The sequence below is a fragment of the Siphateles boraxobius genome, unplaced genomic scaffold (assembly GCF_051911475.1).
Source record: "Siphateles boraxobius isolate OS27281-9 unplaced genomic scaffold, OSU_SipBor_1 22, whole genome shotgun sequence".
NCBI lineage: Eukaryota > Metazoa > Chordata > Actinopteri > Cypriniformes > Leuciscidae > Siphateles > Siphateles boraxobius.
The window spans coordinates 29,719,635-29,743,243 of NW_027508833.1; the positions used below are offsets into that span (position 1 = coordinate 29,719,635).

At 37.8% G+C, this 23,609-nt stretch overlaps 3 protein-coding genes across 4 annotated transcripts in view; 1 reads left to right on the plus strand and 2 right to left on the minus strand.

Moving 5' to 3' along the window:
* On the plus strand, positions 1-7,351 carry selenon (selenoprotein N). Its single transcript, XM_077239601.1, has 12 exons — positions 1-431; positions 1,200-1,317; positions 1,511-1,641; positions 1,919-2,131; positions 2,318-2,442; positions 2,607-2,744; positions 3,513-3,594; positions 3,804-3,992; positions 4,438-4,543; positions 5,440-5,552; positions 5,659-5,760; positions 5,838-7,351. The coding sequence occupies exons 1-12, from the start codon at positions 240-242 to the stop codon at positions 6,003-6,005; spliced, it is 1,677 nt and encodes a 558-aa protein (XP_077095716.1). The 5' UTR covers positions 1-239; the 3' UTR covers positions 6,006-7,351.
* Positions 7,060-23,609, minus strand: part of LOC143747105 (oxidation resistance protein 1) — a 25,912-nt gene continuing 9,362 nt past the window's right edge. Inside the window, exons 4-15 of one of the 2 annotated variants that reach the window (XM_077239599.1) lie at positions 22,970-23,037; positions 21,258-21,401; positions 20,917-21,048; positions 20,625-20,809; positions 19,509-19,819; positions 19,260-19,407; positions 17,753-17,918; positions 9,041-9,151; positions 8,745-8,897; positions 8,493-8,588; positions 8,288-8,361; positions 7,060-8,164 (exon numbers count right to left, since the gene is read on the minus strand). In XM_077239599.1, coding sequence (XP_077095714.1) covers positions 8,029-8,164; positions 8,288-8,361; positions 8,493-8,588; positions 8,745-8,897; positions 9,041-9,151; positions 17,753-17,918; positions 19,260-19,407; positions 19,509-19,819; positions 20,625-20,809; positions 20,917-21,048; positions 21,258-21,401; positions 22,970-23,037 — 1,724 coding nt within the window. In that variant the 3' untranslated portion in view covers positions 7,060-8,028. The remainder of the gene's footprint in view (positions 8,165-8,287; positions 8,362-8,492; positions 8,589-8,744; positions 8,898-9,040; positions 9,152-17,752; positions 17,919-19,259; positions 19,408-19,508; positions 19,820-20,624; positions 20,810-20,916; positions 21,049-21,257; positions 21,402-22,969; positions 23,038-23,609) is intronic. The other variant, XM_077239600.1, reaches the window with a different exon arrangement.
* On the minus strand, positions 12,534-14,661 carry LOC143747112 (uncharacterized). The gene is made up of 2 exons (XM_077239607.1): positions 13,938-14,661; positions 12,534-13,466 (listed from the first exon to the last, which is right to left on the minus strand). Exons 1-2 carry the CDS (start codon positions 14,238-14,240, stop codon positions 12,975-12,977), a joined length of 795 nt encoding a protein of 264 aa, XP_077095722.1. The 5' UTR covers positions 14,241-14,661; the 3' UTR covers positions 12,534-12,974.

The following is a 23,609-nucleotide window of genomic DNA, read 5'->3' on the forward strand; positions in this document are numbered from 1 at the left end:
AGAGTTCTTTGTCGATCAAGTCGGCGGCGGTGTGAACGTACAGTTAGGCTTAAATGTGCGCACTGGCCCTTTAAGAGCGTCAGACATGGTCCACTAGCAGGAGAAATCTCGGAGAAGCAGAAGTGATTTCCTTCTGCTCCGCTATAGTGTGATTTCACTTGAGAGTCTTGCTTTCACCCTGGGCCGTTTTATGCCCCTGTAGTGATTTACAAAGCAGAGATATTTATTAGATTAACGTTATGGCCGCAGACGTGGATAAAACTACTGCTGGAGACTCAACGGCTGATCATGATGAAGATCGCGCGACTCCATCCAGCAGACGCGCCCGCTCACGTTTCAAGCAGTTTTTCAGCTTATTCATAATCGCTGCTGTTCCTTTCATCGGCTTTTGCATTAAACATTATCAGGACATCCAGCTTGTGAAACGACATGTAAGTTAATACCAGTTTGTTCAGGATTTCATTGCAGTTTGACCCCTGAAGGAAGGATGCTTCCCAGAGCCATGCGAGAGATATTGCGTGATTGTCTTATTGTAGCTCTTCAAGCCACATGCTGTCTTTAGTTGGCTAAATGCCGTAAGTTTATTTATCTTTAAACACCCCTCTTTTTTATATTCGTTTAAAGTGTAAATAATTTGGCAGTACAGACTTGCGCTCTCTTTGCCACGTCCTCTTTTGTTATTTGTGACCAGTAAACTTACATCTGCTCCAGCTACCCGCTGTTTTACAAGGGTTGGGTAATTGCCACAGCTGGGAAAGATTGTTAGAACACCAACCAACCCCCCTGTTTTTCACACATCACTGTTAATTCTGTATCACTTCCTACATTAGACATTCTCCTGGTTGCCCTTCTGAGACAGACAATAAAACCAGACACAACATAACAAGTATGTCAGTAATTCAGTAAACAGTAAATCGACGCAGTTATCATTGTTTTGGTGCCCTTGGGGTAAGTATTTAGCTGTGCTTTCCATACGAATGGTTCGTTCTTTTGAGTCGAATCTTTTCAATGAATCAGTTGAACCTGTTCAAATGGTCTAAAATCAATCACCCACGAATCTGTCTGGATCGGTCCGAGTAGTTCTGTAAAAGTCAAGTCGTGTTAAATAATGAGCATGAAAGTTAATAAATATCATTTTATTGAAACTTGTCTGTAAAATTGCTGCGGTTTCTTCTCTGTTTGGATTGTATCTATTGTAGGAAGCAGGATTGAAGGCTTTGGGAGCAGATGGACTCTTTTTCTTCTCATCCCTAGATACTGATCATGACCTTTATCTCAGTCCAGAGGAATTCAAACCTATTGCAGAAAAACTCACAGGTATTATTTTCCCTGTCTGTACTCTTGCAGAGCATTAACATCCTTTCAGAGGCAGACATAGTCTATTAAAGCAGAATTAACGTGCTTCAAGGTCAGTATCCATCACTTTAGAACACTGAATGCCAGCTGAGAGTTTTAAAGCAATGTATTTTTCATTGTTGTAATGCCTGATGTCCATCTCTGTTGCCTGAAGGTGTGGAACCTCCTCCAGAGTTTGAAGAGGAGATACCACATGACCCAAATGGAGAGACGCTGACTATACATGCTACAATGACGCCATTACTACTGGAAAGCATGACTAAGAGCAAAGATGGCTTTCTGGGGGTAATTTGAACATGAGACTTTACATTACATACATTATTTATACATTTGTCACTGAACAATGATATAAACAGACAGGGTGATGATTTCAAAATATATATATTACAATGAAAATTACCAGTAATGAGAACAATTCAAAGTAATAATAAATTATTAAAATGTATTAATTTTATCATTATTCAAATTCAATTTTTATAAATTATATAACTTGGCCTCATTACAAGGTACATACTAAAAATGGGTGTATAAGGTAAATTCAGTGCAGTGTCCTTCTCAACAGGTTTCTCACAGCTCTCTTAGTGGGCTGCGGTCTTGGAAACGTCCAGCTGTTCCTTCATCCACGTTTTATGCCAGTCGGTTCAAGGTCTTCTTGCCACCCAGTGGTAAATCTGCCCTGGGTGATGCTTGGTGGATTGTTCCCAGCGAATTGAACATTTTCACTGGCTACCTTCCCAATAACCGTTATCATCCTCCCACTCCGCGAGGCAAAGAGGTACAAATATACCTTTACAATTTTAAAATGAGTTCAGTGAGATTACATGCTCATTGTTCTCACCGATTAAACAATTTTGATTTAATATCACTTGTATTTATTCAAAGCAAATTGTTGAATAATAGTTTATCTGAGATTGTGAAGAGTATTTTGATCAAGAAGGAGATTGATTTCATTTTTTTGCAGGTGCTGATCCACTCTCTGCTGAGCATGTTCCACCCGCGGCCCTTTGTGAAATCCCGCTTTGCTCCACAGGGAGCTGTGGCTTGTATACGGGCTGCTAGTGACTTTTATTATGACATTGTTTTCAGGTGAGTTAAAAAAAAACTGCCATGCTAGAAATCTAAAATAAATGGGACTTTCTTAAAATCCAGTAGTAATCTACTGGACATGTAACTGTTTGAAATCTTCTGTTTTAACTTTATTTTTTCTGTGATCCTCCAACGGATTCTGATGGTATTGTTTATAATTACAGAATCCATGCAGAGTTCCAGCTAAATGATGTTCCCAACTTTCCGTTCTGGTTCACTCCTGGGCAGTTTGCTGGTAACATCATCCTCTCCAAAGATGCTTCTCACATCCGAGAGTTTCATCTTTACGTCCCAAACGACAAGTCAGTCTTCCCTCCACTATTCCTACCTGCAAGAATTAGCACTTTTCAGGTGTTGAGTGTAGGGCTGTGTATTTGATCTGGTTTTAATCATAATCACAATTTCTGTTTCTCTCTTTTTCATTCGACTTTTCCATTATTTTGCATTGGTAACAAGCCTCCACGAGCTTTCATGTTAATAGAAAAACATGAAAATAATTTTGAATTAAGAATTTCTCAGTTTTAGTTTTTAATAATATAAGTGAAAGTGACACGTGATGGCCAAGTATGGTAACCCATACTTGGAATTTGACCTCTGCATTTAACCCATCCAAGTAAGTTCACACACATTAGGAGCAGAGTAATGAGTAGTGAACACACACACACTGTAAACGTGGATACACACACCCGGAGCAGCGGGCAGCCTTGAGTGGTGCCCGGAGAGCGATTGGGGGTTAGGTGCCTTCCTCAAGGACACCTCAGTCATATTCCTGCCGGTACTGGAATCGAACCAGCAACCTTTGGGTCACCAGTCCAACTCTGTTACCATTAGGTCATGACTGCCCCTATGTAGTGTGTGTCCATTCACATAATAAACATAATGAACCAGAAAACTAGATGAGGTCAAATAAAACTATGTTCTCTTGATTTGTGTTCGCATGTAAATGCAATTATTCTAATGAATTGTATAAAAAAACTCCAATCATGATTTTGTAATTGTGATCAAAAACTTGTTATTATCTCTTAACCGTTATTGTGCAGCCCCAGTTAAGTGTGTTTTTTTTATGGCAGAACTCTGAATGTAGACATGGAGTGGTTGTATGGCGCCAGCGAGAGCAGTAACATGGAAGTGGATATTGGATACCTGCCTCAGGTTAGAGCTGATAATTATGCACAACACATTCAGAGGGTTTTGATTTATGGTTCTAATACTGAAACTGCTTCCACTGACATTTTACCGCATGCTCTTTAATCAGTTTTTCTTGTTGCTGATGAATCAAAGCTTAAATGATTATTTTACTGTCATCTTGGCATGATTAGCTAAAACATGATGCATAAAGTAAACGGGATGCATGTTTAAAGATGGAGCTCAAGGCAGCAGGACCCTCCACTCCCTCAGTGATCTATGACGAGCAAGGGAACATGATTGACAGCCGTGGGGAGGGAGGTGAGCCCATTCAGTTTGTGTTCGAGGAGATTGTCTGGAGTGCAGAGCTGAGCAGAGAAGAAGCATCAAGATGCTTGGAGGTCACAATGTACCCATTTAAAAAGGTGAGTCCCTTGCTACAACCCCTACAAATTCATGCTTGAACACCTGAAATCAGTTCATAAGAGTCTGCAGCAATGAATGTTTTTGAAGTCAGCATGAAATGAATTCACACTACCAATAAAGGTTTCAAAAGGGGGTTTTCACACCAATGCCATAGAAGAAGGGTTCCCCAAAGAACCATTCAGTGAAAAGTTTGTAATAAATAACTATTTTTGTTTCTAAAAGTGAAATTTTAATAATCTAAAGAACCTTTTGTGCAATGGAAAGGATCCATGGATGCCAATTAAGAAACTTTATTTTTAAGAGTGCATCTATTTTCTAAATGTTTTTAACTGTGAACGTTTGATTCATGCATGTTTTTTTATTTTTTCAATTTTATTTTTAAATTATTCATGCATAATTTTCACTCAAACTGTCAAATGCATCAATGGGTCTTCTCTTTGGAAGGTGCCATATTTACCATTCAGTGAGGTCTTTAGCAGAGCTGATGCTGAGAAAAAGCTGATTCACTCCATTCTGCTCTGGGGATCCCTGGATGACCAGTCATGCTGAGGTAAGACACCCATAGTTGACTGTAACAAAGCATACATGCTGCTGGAAGAGCTAAATTTGGCCATAAGGGTCGGCATTAGGGATGCACCGAAATTTCGGCAGCTGAAGATTATCGGCCGAAAACGTCATTTTTGGTTTTTGGCCGAAAAAGAAAAACGTCCCCTCAGTGTTTAGCACTCAGTTTTCCTTTAGCTCTAGCTGTTATCACTGCGTGATTTGATGCTCTGCTCAATTTTCCACTCCATGCATGTGCTCCGCTCATGCTCATCGGAAAAATCCACTCAATTAACGTGCCGACATAAAAGTTCTATGTAGTAGTAGACTTGTTTCTACTACTTGTTTCTACTAGATATATTATATATAATATTTTTTTTTTACACTGGTAAAATGGCATTCACTCTCGTTCACTGATCCTCTACACTTTGCTTATATGCTTTGATAATAATATATTTGTAGTACTATACTTTATCTGGATAATTGTTAAAAAAATAAATCTGTTAAATCTGATTCTGTTGCATAGAACTGAATAAAGAATAATATATTGATATTTAATATTAATATATTTTCTGTCCAGTTACTTTCAGTAAAAGTGTTTATTTTTTTGGCTTGTAATTTTTGTTTATTCGGTATCATTAAAATGATTGAAATTCATTAAAGTCTAATATTAATACAGTTATACAAAAAAAAGCTAATTTAAAATAAAAAATAAAGCATTTTCGGTTTTCAGCCTAGTGGCCCAGAATTTTCATTTCGGTGCATCCAGTCTTCATGACATGGCTCTTCTGGCAGCGTTAATCATTGGTCAGAGTGTGTTTTAAAGCTAGAGTACTTTCAACTATATTAGATGTTTCTCTGATTTGCGTTCTGTATACTTATGCTTCTCCTTATCTCCGGTAGGTTCAGGGCGGACTCTTCGGGAGACAGTCCTCGAGAGTTCGCCCGTTCTGGCCTTACTCAACCAGAGCTTCATCAGCAGCTGGTCTCTAGTCAAAGAGCTGGAGGATTTGCAGGTGAAGAGTTTGAGTTTTTTAGCTGATGTATGTTGTAAAGCCAAAATTAAAACTTACAATTTAAGACGCATATCAGTGCTTATTAAGTGCTTTTCCTACCATTTAGGGTGATAAAAAGAATCTGGATTTGAGTGAAAAGGCTCGTTTGCATTTGGAAATGTATACTTTTCCAGTGGAGATGATGGTGGCGCTGCCCAACGGCACTGTGGTGAGTCTGCTTTAGATTTCTTAATCTGTGCCAACCTCATTCAAGTTGCTTGATAAATATCACTGTAACTTCTCCAGGTCCATCACATCAATGCTAATAATTTCCTGGACCAGACATCCATGAAACCTGAGGAAGAAGGGCCAGCTCTCAGTTTCTCAGCAGGTTTTGAGGATCCCTCAACCTCCACATACATCCGCTTCCTGCAGGAAGGACTTGAAAAGGCTAGACCTTACCTGGAATCATAAAATTAATTTAAAGATCAGACTTCTGTCTCCAGAAAAATCAGTGCACCTCAGAGAGAATTGAAGGGAGATAAGGGAAAAGAAAGTGCTGATATCAGCTCTACTCCCCCATGTCTGCTTTGAGGAACGGTATGCGGAGGAGCTGATGCAATTTCTTCATTCAGAAGGCAGCTCTTGACCACATCTTCTTGTACATGGTCCTTCGTGTGACACGCACAAATGCACAAAAGTTACTACGGTCACAAGAGTGTGTTTTGTCACCCCACTGAAACCAGGCTGTTAGCTATACACAATAATCTCAATTAAGTCATATATTTTTATAGAGAAATTTGCTGTTTTATGTGCAAATTTAACACTTCTTGAGTGACGAATGTCATTAGTCTGATCTATTGCTCAGATTAATGAACTAAAACAGCATTATGTATTATTACTGATCTGCTAAAACCACTTTTATACTTTTGTTTCATTACATACAAAGTCTCTTATGTTTTGCTGCATCATTTTTTGTTATTCCAGATGGTTCTGTATGAGACAGAATTATCCTGGCTGTGGCTTCCACAATTAGGCAGTTTGTGATGGTCTTGTCTGAAAGCCCGATCAGGGTGAGGCCAGGCCTGATGTTGTTGTTTAAGTCTGGAAGCAACGCCTGAATTTTTGTCTCAACAGAATACTGGCACTGTGCTAAAGTACACAGAAAGCAAAGCTTTGGATTTCAGTTTAACCACACAGGTGCAGGAAAGATGCCATGAGCTCTAATATTTCTGCTGAAATCCACTTTTGTCTAAAGGTGGAGATGTGTAATGGCTAGTTAGGAACATCACAAATTATTTTTTTCTTTAAAAACTTATAATGCAAAAAGCTCACATGCACTCGTGTCTGATTCTTTCTACCACGTTTAAGCTGAAGAGCAATAAGGAAGACGAATAGATTTATGTAATTTGACAGTATTCACGGTCTTGTCTAAATGGTGCAACTGAAGCTGAAATAACTTTTGCACCACTAATTATATACCATTGTAAAATAGATACAATGTGCTTTTCTATAAGTAAAACAGTTATTGTTAATTTGATGTTTATTAGGTAAGTTAATGAACATTGAGTGACTGCATTTTCACATCTATAAATATTGCATTGGTCTTGTATGACAAAAATGTACGTTTTGACATTTTTTTAGAGCCATTTTTTGTACAGATATCTTTGTGAACTGTTATTACCATTGTAAGAGTTATTTACAGAAAGAATTATTTTCCTACAGGCTAGGAATCCATCCATAGGAGTGCTTAAGACTGTGTATGTCTAAGAAAGTATTGTGACACCAAAAGTCTCAAGACATGAAACATGCAGCTCTGAGGTTTGTGTGATGTTTATGTGCGTGGTTTTAAACCCAAAATCATTTCAGTCTTCGGAGTGATGAGGAACATTTTCAATGTGTGAAGTGTAGTTGTGGAAATTTAAACTAATGCCTAAGCTACTGTGTATAGCAGATGCTTTGCTTACTAACAGCAGGTGAGGCTTTAATCAGTGCCATTTAGTTAGGGTGTAGCTTATTTAAGTTGAGTTATAAATTAACATGGATAAAAAAAGGTTTCCTCATCAAAGTAACATGCGCACTGTAACCACCGCTGCAGTAATGTTGGATCCATGATTGACCTCGCTAGTATAAACACGTACCATTCAGATGTTATTTGGGCAGATAGTATTCCATTCTGTACCAGAATTCAACTTAAGACAACATTATTTCTTGTATGATGAAGTGCACTCATTTAAATAATGAAATTAACCCAAATGCATCTTAATCCCAAGATGAAACAGGCTTTTTTTTCATCATGGTGGTAAAGATGATTGGTGATTTTTCATCCATTGGTGCAAAACTCTTCCCTTGACTTCACTTCAAGAAGAATATTCACAGTTTGCAGGGTCTCTTTCCCTTCATTTATAGGTGTCAGTAAACTGTGATTGAATAGTTAATTTCTTAATGGCCATATTTCCCACTAAATCATGATGTTTTGTATTATTTGGAGCACGTGTCAGCCAAATGTCCAGGCTTCCAAATCCAAAATTGTGAAGTCGTTTGTCTCAGACAGGCTGCAGTTATTGAAGGTAAAACAGGGGTTGCTTCTGCCCAATAACAGCCTCTCATCCACCCACAGACCAAAGTGACCACTGAAATGAAAAGAGACAAAAACGAAGTTTACTTATACAAATCACATTTGTAAGTCTAAAATAAAAGACAAGAAATATGCAGGTCTGCATTATAAAGGCATCTTGCAGAATATTAATATGTACCTTCCTCCTCCAATGGCAAAAGAGTCCAAATCCCCTTTGATGAAAAAAGAGTTTTCTCCAGTCCATCGGAAACACTTAAATGTAATAAATATTATCTCAGATGTGTTTAAAAGAAATTCCCATTAAGACTTTCATTTGATCTCATAAACCTTCCCAGTTGTTTCTCTCAATGATCATACATTTGCTCAAATGTGTCTTTGTGTACCTTAAAGCGTGGGTGAGACAGGAACAGGAAGGTCTCTCCAGTGCCATAAAATGCATCACTAGGATGCAGGGGATGTGAGAGGAAGCTCCCAAAAATCTGAGGGGGAAATTAAAACCACTTAAATAACAATACACATTTACGAAACCAAAACATCCAACTTAGGTCAAAATTATAAGTGGAGTGAATATTGCGATTGAACAGTAACCCTTGACCCTCAGCTGTCCACTCTGATCAGAGCTGTGAAATAATGACCTGCTGGTTGTGGTCCTTGATGATTATCAGCACAGGTAAGTCAGTAGTGCTGAGTTTTCTGTACAGAGTCTTGAGACTTGCCCCATGTTTGTCCGTGCTGTAGGACAGCTGCCACGTTCGTCCGATGGTACGTGGAGGCAACTCTCTCGAGATCTGAGAGAAGATGCATGCAAATTATTTGACTACACATTACACAGACTGGGCCACCAGAATGAGATCAGGTCTTAATTTTCCAAAACTGCATGACTATGCATACGTATTCATGAATACTCAATCTTAAGTGTGTGAGTACTGACCTCTCTAACTTGTTGGGCATCCAGTATCACACTCTGCTTCAGTATGTTATTCAAACCTTCTGGTTCAGTAGAGACCGAAGCTTTCAGCCCACTCTCCTCCACTGACACCATCTGTACAGGAACAATTTACATGTATGCATTTGGCTTTTATCCAAACCGACTTACATTGCATTTTAAGGTACACATTTACATTCTTATTAGTTCTTGCTTTCCCTGAGAATCGAACCCAATGCCTTGGCGTTGCAAGCGCCAACACTACTGTTTGAGCTACAGGAAAACTACCAACCCGTACACTACCGTTCAAATGTTTGGGGTTTTATTCAGCAAGTATACAGTAAATTTATCAAAAGTGTAAATAAAAGACATTTCTATCATAAAAATTAAGATTTTTAGCATGGTAATAAATATGACAATGTTAATGTAGTCAGTCTTGGTGGAATAGATCTGCTATGCTGCTGCTGATATTGCTACTGCGGTTGTTTATTGGTGTTGTTGTAGATTATTTCTGCTTCTACAGAACAAGTACAGGAACTTGCTACTACCAATATATACACGGATGAGCTGCTGTGAGCATGTAAGACAAACTGCTGCTGCAAACACAGCATATATAAAACTACCCATAGCAGATGTATACAGGTGGAGCAGGGGAAGGTGGAGGATTTCAGAGGAACTCTGAAAGCATGCTGCAAAATGCTATAGTGAACGCTAACCAGCTATTTAAAGGTACAGTAAACTATTTCTGAAAAACTGTTGAAAATTATTCAGACCAAGATACCCAAGAAATTTCTAGCCAATCAGCCGTAGGGGGTGTGTCCACACATGACGGAGTAGGAGAGGAGTGAGCAAGAGGGAGATTTGAAGAAAGACTGCTGAAAGAGAGATGGCTGAGAGACATTACAAAATAGAAAAGGTCAGAGGAATATCAATGGAAAAAGAAGGGTTATGATCAAGCAAGAGCTTCAAGACCCGCGTTATTATTATGGCTCGTTTCCACCGAGCGGTACGGTACAGTACGATACGCAATGATTTCAGTTTCCACTGTCAAAATTTGTGAATGGTACCAAAATGCAAAACCGTACCATTCCACTTTTTTGGTACCCTTTCGTTGGGGTACCTAGCACAGTGGTACGGTACATAAAGGGTGGAGCTAGACTCACTGCAGAATGTTGATTGGTTGACAAAGAATCATCGCTTGTGTGTGCTACAAGGGGAATGACAACATAAGCAGCGCCATTTTTTTAATATACAGTTGAAACATAAAATATCATACTACTGTTATTGTGTCAAGAAATGTAGTTTTAGGAGTTTCACAGGCGAGAATGTAGTTTTTTAAAGCTCAAATCTGTGGTTTATTTATAAGATTTGTGAAAATTTTATCCAGGTTGTGAGATCCATTCCAGGCGATCCCCGGAACAGCCTTTCCTCGGCTAGTCGTTCTGACGTTTGCCGCTGACAATGGTATGGTTTTGCGGAGTCTGCAGCGAGAGAGTGAGGGAGGAGCCGAGGGGTAGTGAATCAAGTGCAAAATGACGAACACCTGTCTCTGATTGCAGTAATTGGCGTGGGGAGACCGCATATAAGCTGGCTGGTGCAAGAGAGCGGGAGATGGGAAGGACTGGGGGACTCACGACCTGCTGGCTGACAAAAGGACTGAGTTTGCACATCAGAAAGAGTTTTATGATTGGACTGAGTTTACACATCGGGAAGAGTTTGATAAAAGTGAACTGAGAGCTGAGTCCAGTGGGAAAGAGTGTCTTTATATTGTGTTATAGTTTTACTACGGTGAACGCGCATGTGGCGCACCTTTTCTTTGTTTTGTTTGTTTATTAATAAATTGTACGAGTCCCCGTTAGGTCGACCCTTGTCTTCTTTCATCCCTCACAAAGAACCTTCGTTACAGTTACAAAAAATATATATTTCAGATAAATGCTGTTCTTTTTAACTTTTTATTCATTAAATAATCCTGAAAATAATGAATAATTATTAGATAATAACAAATGTTTCTTGAGCAGCAAATCATAGGATGATTTCTTAAGGATCGTGTGATAAAGAAGACTGGAGTAATGGTTGCTTAAAAATCAGCCATCACATGAATAATTATCCAATTAGTGAACATATAAGACTTCTTTCAAAAAAAAAAAATCTTACTGACCCCAAACTTTTGAAAGGTAGTGAATGTACACACAAAACACATAACAGAGCCATTTACAGTACACAAATATGCTGTGCCTAAATTTGACCTTCACACACACACTTTTAACGCTGCCATGAGAAAAAAACACTGTTCAATACATTTCCATTTCACTTGCTCTTGTTCATCCCAGTTGTATTTCACTTTTAACTAGCATCTATAAATAATGAATGCATGTTTACTACTGTAGCTTCTAGTTTAATAATATGGAGCACTGGACAGGTATAGGAGAGGTTTAAACCAAATTGCTCATTCAGAGTGCTCCGTGTGCAGGCCAGGGGCGGATTGGCCATCGGGAATACAGGGAACAATCCCGAACGGCCGGTGCATTTCAGGCCGAAGACCGGCCGGTGGTCAAAGAGTTTTTTTTTAAGTGATACGCGACCGAGCTAACCTCCACTCAGCTGCAGCGGAACACTGTGTGTGTGTGTGTGTGTGTGTGTGTTTCAGACCGGGCCAAGCCAATACTTTCAATCTGAGGGGGGGATACGAGCGGCTCCTCCCAACTTGGACTGATCCTCGTTTTTCCTGACATCCGATTGGCTCAAACTAGGCGCCGATCAAAGGAGTTTACTTTTGGTCATGTTTGGAGGGTTTGTGTGAATGCAACAGAGACGGACGGTAAAAATGGTGAAAAGAAGGAAAGAAGAGAAAGAAATGGGTGGGTCCGAAAAAAATAAGAATTAGAAAGAAAAAAATGTTGGCACAAGAGGCTGGTAAATGCTGCAGTCATATTGATGAGTAGGGAGAGAAGGATGAGGAGGAGGAGAAGGGGGAGGAAGGAAAGCAGCAAGAGAAAGAAGAGCAGGAGGATGAGGAGAATGGAACCAGTACAAAAACAGTGGGCAGTGTGCAGGGCTGGGTTGCCAATCATATTAGGCATATCAATCAATAAATCAAAGCTTGATTAAGGACACACACACACAAACACAAACTAGAAAAATACAGAACAATATTACATATTTACATGATAAAATGCCAATAGTTCCACGTACTAGATAATAACCTGACTGAAGCACAGATTTAATTAGAAAAAGTATTATTCTTAGTCGTATTTATTACTGATATTCTTCTCATCTGTACAATCAGTAAGCAGAGGCAGCGTCCAGCACAGGGGAAGCTGAGCCAGGGAGAATTGAAAGTGAGGACACACACAAATCTCTATTGTATGGGACTGCAGTATTTGAGTGGGTATTTATTAGTTTTTGTGACTATTTTATCACTCCGACTGTCTGTACACATGACATGCTGGTAGTTAGCAGTATACTGTGACTTATGTGTTCGAGATTGGGTTTTGCTGACCTGATTGTGTTTTGTGCAGTGGTGACTTTCAGGTGTCATCCTAAAATTTCTTGAATGTCTTCAGTGTAATCTGATTCTCTTTATACAATAAAAACAAAATTAGAATTAAAATAACTGCAAAAAAATACTTCTGCTCATGCGCCAAGGTCACTCGCATAAAAGGCCTCTCCATCTTAAAGTCCCAGGCTTAATTTCAGTCCCAGTACGTCCCTGCCCGTGTGCAATAGAACTATTGCATGACAATTTTTTTGACCTGTAGATTCATTTTGTCTTCACATTTTAGTATTATATTTACACAGAATAGGCATTACAAGAAATTTTGTATTTATACTATTTGAAAAACTGTACATAAACACATCTGTGAAGTAAAATAAAACATATATATATATATATATATATATATATATATATATATATATATATTATAAAACATGTTGCTGTCTATGCTTGGGTTTTTTGCACAGCTTCATATAGTACTTGATGGATCTTGAATTTAACCTCAGGCTTCCGCTGAGGATCAATTTTTGCCAACATGTCAGCAACAACAGCAGCAAATCTGAAATCTTCAGTGTCCTGCTGCATGGCCCTCTCCCTCTCCCAGTCCAGCTGCTCCAGTATCTTCAGTAAGGCTTCTTCTGTGGTAGACATTCTCGAAGGCATTAAGTCAGTAGAAGATGGTGAGGCATTGGAACAGGATGAGATGCCTGGGGTAGGGTAAGCTGAAATTGAACAGGGCGAGGAGCTGCGTTTGGGTGATGGACAGGGAGGAAGAGTGGATGAGGTGGGGGGAAGAGGCGATGACTGCATGAGGGACAGGGGTGGAGGTTTGGCAGAAGTCGCAGTCTCTGATGTTTCTGATGTTCCTGATGCCGGAGTGGATAGGAAGCTGTTTGTATTCAGATGTTCCTCAGTGGAGACCACTTTATGCATTTCCTTATATGAAGAAACAATAATTACATTCAGGTCTAAAAGATGTTGTACAAATACTAAACAATAGGTAAATTTTACAAACATGTATACAATCTACCACTATATTTTTCATTCCTTCCTAGCAAAATTAAGCAACTTTAGCAATAAAGCCACAATCAAACAGAAGTGCAAATATTTAAATCCATATTAATCTGTACCATATTATAATCTTACTGAAACAAACTATTGATATATAAAAAGTGTAGGGCATCCCACCCCACTGAAGTATGCAATACTAGTCTGAGAACACAGTAACGTTAGATTTAAACGGATTTACTCAGAGACAACAGTCCTAATTCATTAAACCTAACTCTATGGCTAAACACGAATTAATTTTACCCCCCTGCGACCACATAGCAACATTCATGCAAGGAATGCCAAATTATATGCATTTGTGCATATAGCGATTAAAAAAACATAATTTGTGTTTCTTACCTTCACATTTGGGCCTTTTCCCCGATGTTTAACAAATTGGCATAACCATCCCAGCTCTGTCATGATCGTGTATGGACTTGGATCAATGCTTCCGGTGTAAACCCTCTTCTTGATCCTCACAAACTTGTCTCTTAAATTCTTCCACGCTTTACGGCAATCTGTCTCGTCTTTTCCCGTGGCTGTGGCGATATCGTTCCATGCATTTTTAATAATTTGAACGTCAGTATTATCGCGCATACTCGGATCATAGAGGTACCTATGTTGGCGGACTTGGTCCGCCACTATTTTCTCGAAATTATTCATTTTCAAATAAGTTGCTAAAATTTGAGACGTATGGACTGTTAAAAAGATGAACCCGGGAAGCCTTGCGGAGCCAATACTACTATACTGCGTGCGATGACATCACTGCCGCGCGCGATTGTTTGCTGTTTGGACGGTCACGGCTAGTGGCGCTGTAAACAGCTATATCTAACAAAGATTGATACGATACGACTCGTCTCTTCATCCAAGTACTTACTCGGCGACGTCATCACTGATTGCGCACGCAGCCAGGGGGCAAAAGACCCGCGGTCTTCGTACCGGATTAAAGGGTTTCTGATGGCAGTTACATTTTGATAGACGTACCCTGCCATGGATTTGCAGTTAAGTCTGATTTATACTTCTGCGTCGGATATACGCCGGAGCCTCCGCATTGGTTTTAATTTATACTTCTGCGTCGTTGTCCGCGTTGACGCACGCAGAGGGAGCATGTGAAACCCGAGGGAGCGGTTTGAGCAGACCAATCACAGCGCTTGCGTCCGCGTAGAATTGACGCGTTGTTACATAAGGGTATACGTACGTCAGGGTACGCCGAAGGGTACGCGCGCTACGCACAGCCTGGCGTAGCTACGGCGTAAATTCGACGCAGAAGTATAAATTATAGCCGTAAGGAGGATGTAACCAAGGCCCTTATGGACATACACCCAGGCATCATAAGGCTTGGCTTTAATGCCTTGCCTTTGACTAGGGATCAAATCTGACCTCAACACGCAAAAATCCTATGCAGCATCAAAGTATTTGACGAGCTGCACATGACCACATAGCACGTAGTTGTATGCATCAAGGGATCTGTACGCTCTAATCATTTCTCTTGTATATACACTTGGTGTCTGAATTAGACAATTATATATATCAGGCCATACAATTGCTGGCCACTTCTCGTCATCCACAATCCAAAGATCGTCAGGTATTGCGTAGGGATCCGGCAAGATCTCACCATTGCTGAGAGTACGTTTTTTAATATAATCACCACGGTCGGAGGTACTACTTCCCACATAATCCATCGTCAAATCTTTGATTTACATTAAAGTAACGTTATATGTGTGGAGTCATGATATTTTGTCATGATATGTTGCAGGTCGTAAAGTAACATAAACAAGGTTAACTTATATAAAAGCAAATTCGGGCTCTATAGAGCCTATTACATTACTAACTTAGTCTAACATGACAATTCATTCAAGCATCACAGTATGTCCGGATTTTGATTTGTAAACAGTTGGACGTTTTCCAGTACATAATGTTATATTAATATGAAACACAAACAAACAGATCCAACTATGAAATTAAAGTTTATTATTGACTCAACAAGAAATTACAAACAATGCGAAAACTACGTTAATTACAATGTTCTTTTACAGAACTCAGCATAAAAGATAGCGTTTTTTTGCCCCCTGGATGCGCGCGCATCCGGTATTGTTTGTATACAAGAAACCCGTGTATATATTTGACCCCCTGGATCACAAAACCAGTCTCAAGTAGCATGGGTATATTTGTGTCAAAAGCCAACAATACATTGTATGGGTCAAAATTATCGATTTTTCTTTTATACCAAATATCCTTAGGATATTAAGTAAAGATCATGTTTCATGAAGATATTTTGTACATTTCCTACCGTAAATATATAAAACATTTATTTATGTGAATGAAGGCAGCACAATTGCAAACATAAAGACAAATTTAAAGGCAATTTTCTCAATGTTTCGATTTTTTTGCATCCTCAGATTCCAGATTTTCAAAGTGTTGTATATAAGCCAAATATTGTCCTATCCTAACAAACCAAACATGGAAAGCTTTTTTATTCAGCTTTCAGGTGATGTATAAATCTGAATTTCAAAAGATTGACCTATGTGACTGGTTTTGATAAGTTGACCATGCTCTACTCTACAGAAAAATAGAACACCACCAAAATAACACTACTGCCAATAACTGTGCTGATAAGAGTATCATAAGAGTAATAAGAGACAAACAATTCCAAACTGTAGTTTTACAGATGTAGATGTTTGAAAACCATGAATGAATGTTCAACATCTTTATTCATATTATATGAATTCACAAACTAACATATTTGTGAAAATATGATTTAAGACTTGAGGTTATTGCAGATAACCTCCACAATATCTAAAACATAACTGATAAAGCTAAAACTATTTAAATTATAGTTAACACATAAGTAATTAAACTACTGTACAAAAGTTTGGGGTTGGTAAGATTTAAAAAAAAAACTTTTTTATATATATTTTATTTAAAAATACTGCTTTGTATTTTAAAATGTAATTTATTCCTGTGATGGCAAAGCTGAATTTACTCTGGTCTTCAGAGTCATATGATCCTTCATAAATAATTAGGTGTGTTTGAGTTTAACTATACTAGGCTTCCACCAATAGGTGACATCTGCTAGTTGCGGGCAGGGAAGAGTTAAAAACGGAGACCTGAAGTTGGACATTTTCTGCTTCTGACGCTAACGAGGTGTTTGTGTACTTTACCACATACAAAGTGGATTAGACGCAATATTTGTAAAATACATAGACGTTTCAGATGTTTTCATGAGGCAACAAAAACACATTTCATTCAATACTTTATGTACTGCTTAATAGAGAGCCATTAATACATTTCAACATAAGCCTATATTATTTAAATACCAATAAAGTGGATCTATATTTTTTATCAGTTTTATTTTGATAAACATGACTTACTATAACATTAAGTTTACATGAAAAGTGTTTTTACTTTTAATATGTCAGAATAAACGCGAAACTGCTGTGTCGTCATCAGAGCTTGTGAAGCCGATTTGAGCCAGCTGTAGCACCTGACCGAGGAGGCCGGTCTCGTCTTGCTCTTGCGGTAATTTGATGGCACACGTGATTGTGACGTGACAGCGGACAAACGTTCTAACCAGAATGCATTGCGCTTGTCAGGTACCGATTGGTCTAATATGCTGATTTGCTGCTCAAGAAACATTTCTTATTATTATCAATGTTGAAAACAATGTTGAAAGCTGCTGAATATTTTTGTGTAAACCATGATATATTTTTTCAGGATTCTTTAATGAATAGAAAGTACAAGAAAACAGCATTTATTTGAAATACAAACCTTTTGTAACATTATAAATGTCTTTACCTTTCAAAAGCTTGGGGTCATTAAATTGATCAAAAGTGACAGGAATGCAAAAAAGTGTTTTGTTTTTTTAGGCTCTAAGTTCTTGACCTTTGACCGTAATTGAGATACTGAGGGTGTGACTAATCTGGTTGTCATAGAAGCAACACTACAAGTCCATCAATATTGTTAAGCATATTAGACCAGTGAATTACCATGTCTGCATTTACAAATGCAATTTTTTTTAGTTTTAGTATCATTAAAGTGAGCGAGAAACATCCCCTGCATATTCCAACCAAAACAGGCATTTTTCTTTGTTTCACATCAGTTCGATTCCTGCTCTCTTGGCGTGTATGATCTTAATTTATTTGTTTAATCCATACATTTAGAAAAAAATCACTGACCTCCCAGTCCTCTCCGGTCTGGCCTTCTCGTGGAGACCCCTCTTCTTCTACATCATCGAGAAGCACAAAATCCTCTACATCATGCTCTGCTTTGTCCTCCTCACCTCCCTCCAGGATGCACAGGTCCGGTCGATGCTGGCTCATGTAAGCGTACAGCTCGTCTGAGCTACAGCACAAAATCGAAGGCAGAAAAGGAAAAAGAACAAGAAAGTGAGATGAAGTAACATTATCAGCACATTAATTAAAACATTCAGCTAGGGCTGCAACTAACGATTATTTTGATAATCGGTTAATCGGACGATTATTTTTTCGATTAATCGATTAATCGGGTAGAAATTAAATTAGATTTTTTTTTTTATTATAACTAAATAAAACCGTAAATCAGGGTATTTATGTGTAAAAGTGTACTTTAAAAAGTGCAAAAGCCACACATTGAGTTTTACTAATATCAATATTTGCATTGTTTTTAATGATAATTGCTGATGGCAAGTTGACAAACATGATTATTGTTAAAAAAATGATATCCAACATATTATGTTTTAACACAATTTTTGTTAAAACAAATTTACACAGACATGTTGTTCAGATGTGAATATCTGAACTAAAAACAAACTAAAAACATCTAAAATATATAATTCATTTAATTTTTATTTAAAATTAATTATATATAAGGAATATAAGGATACAGAATATAATATATATTATATATATAATATATAAAAGAATATAATATATGGATAAATTGATTAAATAAATATAGAAAGACTGAAAACAATTGTGTGAATGTAGAGCCGCAGTAGATCGCGTTTGAAAAACAATTAAAACTTAGTAGACAAATGCTATAAAAAGAGAAAGGAATGGAGGTAACGTTACCCAGCAAGCTAACAGGCTTGAGTAAAGGACAGGAGAAATTATGCATTAGTGCACAAGCATTCGCTGAAAACCACTGAGTACAGTGACTAAAAAACAATATTTTACTGCTGCTGTTATTAACTGCCTTTATATTTAGTGCTTCGCTTTGTAAAGACCGTTTTAATTTAACCTATTTCTGCGGTAGCGCTATTTTAATCCATCACTTACGTTGCGAGCGAACTGATTGCACAACCTGATGCTCGAGACAAAATACAGACATCCCAAGATCCCGGAAGTCCCGGGAGTCTCCCGCATATTGATTGCGGCTCCCTGATGCCCGCGAATTAGTTCAAACTCCCGAAATCGAGAGCGCGCAAGCAAGAGCGCGCATGCGAGACAGAAGAGACTGCTCCAAACCGTGTAGCGCGCGCGCTCGGCAGAGCGCCTGAGGGAGAGAGACCTTGCGTGTGTGTGCGTACCAGTAAACGCTCCCCGTGACGTAAGCAGACCAACTAATCGATAATGACATTCGTTGACAACGATTTTCATAATCGATTATAATCGATTTTATCGATTAGTTGTTGCAGCCCTACATTCAGCCATGTTTTGCTGTTCATTTTAAGCAGGCTGTGAAGTCTAGGTAAGGCTTAAGTACCTTCCCTGCTGCATAGTGAACCAGGCGTCTCTGGAAGCAATTTTAGGTTTAGAGAAAGCCCTTTTCTTGCCATGCTGCAGTTTCTGTCGAATTCTCACAAACATCAGAGATCCGTTTATACCACTAATAGATGTAGAAGTGCAAGGACCTAATGAGTGAAGAGAGATAACTAAGTGGATTAGCTGATGAAAAAAAAAAGTTGTCAGTACAAGTTAAATGTCAAAGTTCTTGAGTAAAATTCTTGATTACCTAACAGCTGTCTTTCCAAATATGACCGCTGTTCGGATTTGTCTCTGAATTCATATTCTTTGTTTCTTCTCTGAACACTGTCTGGTCCTCCACAACAGAAAGTAGCACCAGCAGATGTTAGCATTCCCCCAGACTGCCTCTCAGCTTCGGACAGGTCCCTAGTCTCTAGAACTACCTCATCCTCTTCTTTAGCATCCAGAGTCGCTGTCAGATCATGTGACACGGAGGACACGGGAGCGGGAATGGCCTCTAATGCTGACTGGCAGGTTTTCTTGTGGCTGTTTGTTTTGCTCTTTGATGACTTACAACTTCTGGAAAAAAAATGAGATCAATGTGTCTGTGCTGTTGCTGTATGTGCAATGAATGATGGGAAAGTTAGTTCTTTGCACTGTTTAATTAACAACCAAAATTCTGTTGTTTTGGGAGTGCTGAGGGGGTCTGCAACAAATTGTCACTTTTATATGTGCATGTGTGTATATATATATATATATATATATATATATATATATATATATATATATACACACACACACACACACACACACAGACTCACACACACACCTATTACACATTACATTATATAATTACATTGTACATTGTATATTACAAAATGTATTTTCAGGACTGTCAAATTAAAAATTCTGGTGAATGAAATATGTTAAATGTAATGAATTTTTGTACATTCACCAAATTTGATAATATTACAATTTAATTCTGTTAATATCTGTTAATCTGAACTATTTGCTTTGTATTAATTAATTATGTATATTAGATATAATTTATCATTTATATGAGAGATTGAAGAGCAAGAACGCGCAGATTGGATTGGGTATCTATTCTGTGGTAGAGTTTCAGATATTTCAGCATCGAAAAATCTATATTTTTGACAACACTAGATTGCACTTAGTTTATTATTTCAGATGATTTTTTAAAAGACTGTAAAAGAAAAATGTATATTATATCAAATTCAACCCATCAAAGTGGCTAGCGGGTGTTAATGTCAAGCCCTGTGTGTGTGTGTATATATATATATATATATACACACATATATTTACACATATATATATATATATATATATATATATATATATATATATATCTCCAAGCAGTAAGTACCTGTATGTGGTCTTGTTAAAGTGAATGTGAGAGATATCTGTGTAGAAGGACACTGAGGCAAGATCATCCACAGAGCAGGAGAATACATATTCTTCACAGCCATTCTCCTGAACAAGTGGTTGAGACTTCTGAGGGTCAAAAAAGATCTTATTGGACGTCACCAGCAATATTCCAGAGACCACACCCTAGTGAGACAAGCAAAATGGTGAGTCAGAACTGAAGTTGAATATGCTGAATTTTATGAAATGTAATGGGAATATAAAACAGTGTAACATAAACCTAACATTGTCACCTTTCTGTCTGTGATGTAACGGGAGAACAGTTTGAGGCAAGGCATTGCGGTTGGCCCCTCCCCCTGAGAGCATTCAGATGGAAGAGCCAATAGACACACATTTCCATCAGGTAAAGGAACTGCCTCCACATCCTACAAGAGATGAATAAACATCACACAAAACAGTAGAAGAGAAGACATTGTGAGTCACTACATTACAGTTTGACTGGCATCACAAAGAGCTTAAACTCTGAATTAATGCTACAAACTAGCTGTACTGAGATTTGTCAGGTTGTTCACTATGTAAACCCTCATGCATTAAGCGCCAAGGTTTGTAAACACACTATTTTTTACTCTCTCACCGTCAGTTTGTCATATTCCGCATCCGTGGAAGGAGACACAAGAGTTGCAGTTCCCACAACACCAATGTCGAGCGCAGGATCAAGGCTGTTCTCTTGTGGGTCAGAAGCTGTCGCTGTAGAAGTTGATACCTTGTTCTTGGGTAACTGTTTGAAGCGGTGCATAAGGAAAGACATTTTCACACTGAGAGCAGTTTCACTTCCCTTCCTTCTTTCCACACTGCTGTACACCTCCTCATTTCCTCATTCATAGCTCTGTGACATCAGATGACTGGAGCTAGTCACAGCACCCAGAAACTATTAGCTAATCACAAAGATGCATAATTCATGCAAATGGTATCACATGACATTGTCACTTCCTGCAAAAGATTATTTTCCTTTGTCATGTTTGTCTCCCAGTTGTCCCGAGAGATCTTATACATAAGAATAGAAAAAATAAGAGATTAACTGCTAATTTCTTTCAAATAACATGATTAAAACCATAAAGACTAGTGTTTGTAGTGTTTACCTGTGGGCCTGTGAGTTACTAAACTGAGAGCACATTAGAATGATTAGAATGATAGAATTAAGCCCAATCATGAAAACTGACATTACAGAAATAAATTACATTTTAAAATATATTAAAATAGAAAACAGTGTTTTTAAACTTCAATAATATTTCACAATATTACTGTTTTTACAGTTTTTTTGATTAGATAAATGAAGTCTTAGTAAGCATAAGAGACTTCTTTCAAAAATCTAACTTTTGAACGGTATAATACATATGATTTAATATGCATAATTAAAAGTGCATAGGGACACCATAAAAAGAAAACCTCTGCAAAAACAATTCTGACCTCTATTTCATCCCATTAATTGAAAGGTGGACTTCTTTTTGTTCCACAAATGTTCCACAAATCAATGAACTGCGCACAGTGTAATATCTGATCGTCCAAACTAAAATTCTTCATTCCCTATGGCTTTGCTACAGATAACTGTATCCAGACATGCAAATAATGGTGGATAACATGTATTACTTATACTGGTAGTGGTATCTAATGATTTGCATAGTTTTATCTTTAAACAAACAGCCCAGTCTTTTATTCTGAGACTGTTTAAACCCAGCACACTTAATAGCAAACTAATGTAAATTTGTTTCCAAATGGCAGAAAGGTCAAACTGAGAATCTGAAGATTGTTTATAGTCTTGTAACACATTTCATCTAGTGAAGCTTGAACAACGACGGAGGTCGTTGTATCTTCAAGGTTGTCTCGGTGTAATACAATTCAAACCATATTACCTACAGTACACAAGAAACTAAATGGACATCAACTTTAAAAAATGAGAAGAAAAGAGAGAAAATACAGTTTGATATTGAACAGAAACATTTGGCTGGGTCATCAAATTAGCCTAGTTTATTATTTCTAATTTATTAATTCATTTTAAATAATAAAACATCAGTTACCAAAGCCTTCGCAGTCGACATTCTCCCATTATATTTGCTGTAAAGTTTCCATGTTCTCCTTGAATTAACCATCAAACAGTTTCATTGAACATCTTTTAAAGCTTGACAAAGACAGCATGGGGTGTATCAGTAACCTTTGTTCCAAAGTTATCAGTATATGACAGCGAGGTATGACAATGTTGGCAGTTATATTTATGGAGACTTCTATCATATATAAAACAGGAACTTGAAGGCGAGGGTGTGTGTAAATAGGCTTAAAAACTTTACTCACTCCATGTTCATTGTTTCTGCATGACTCCAAAATCTTCGTTATTGGATCTTTGACTGGAAATGCCGCCTCTATGAAGATAATGCAAAACAGTTCAAACTGCATACAAGTATCTAGAGTGAAAGCAGATGTGGTTGTTTCTCAGTTTGTTTCTTCAGCTGTTTAAACTACAAACACACTGAGTTTGTTTAGTAAGCAGGAACTGTCATTTTAAACCAGTGTTTGTGATTCACAGTTGAATGTTATTAACAAAAATCATCACCATTTAAAAAATGTCAGTAGGGATTTTAATGTTTATGTACAAACTCCAAGATTGGCTTTACATTGCAGTATCACTAAGGCTGCATTTATTTATCAGTAATATTGTGAAATATCATTACAATTTAAAATAACTCTTTTGTATTTTAATATATGTTGATTGCAATGGTGAATTTTCAGCATCATTACTCCAGACTTCAGTATCACATGATCCTTCAGAAATCATTCTAATATGCTGATTTGCATATCAAGAAACATTAATGTCAGTTTTGATAACAGCTGTTCCCTTTCGAGAGGTCTCTCCTATTGCGTAAGTAGCTTACGCTATGGGAAAACTCCTTTTCTCGAGAATATTGAAGTCTTTATGTAAAACGCATTGCAGCTG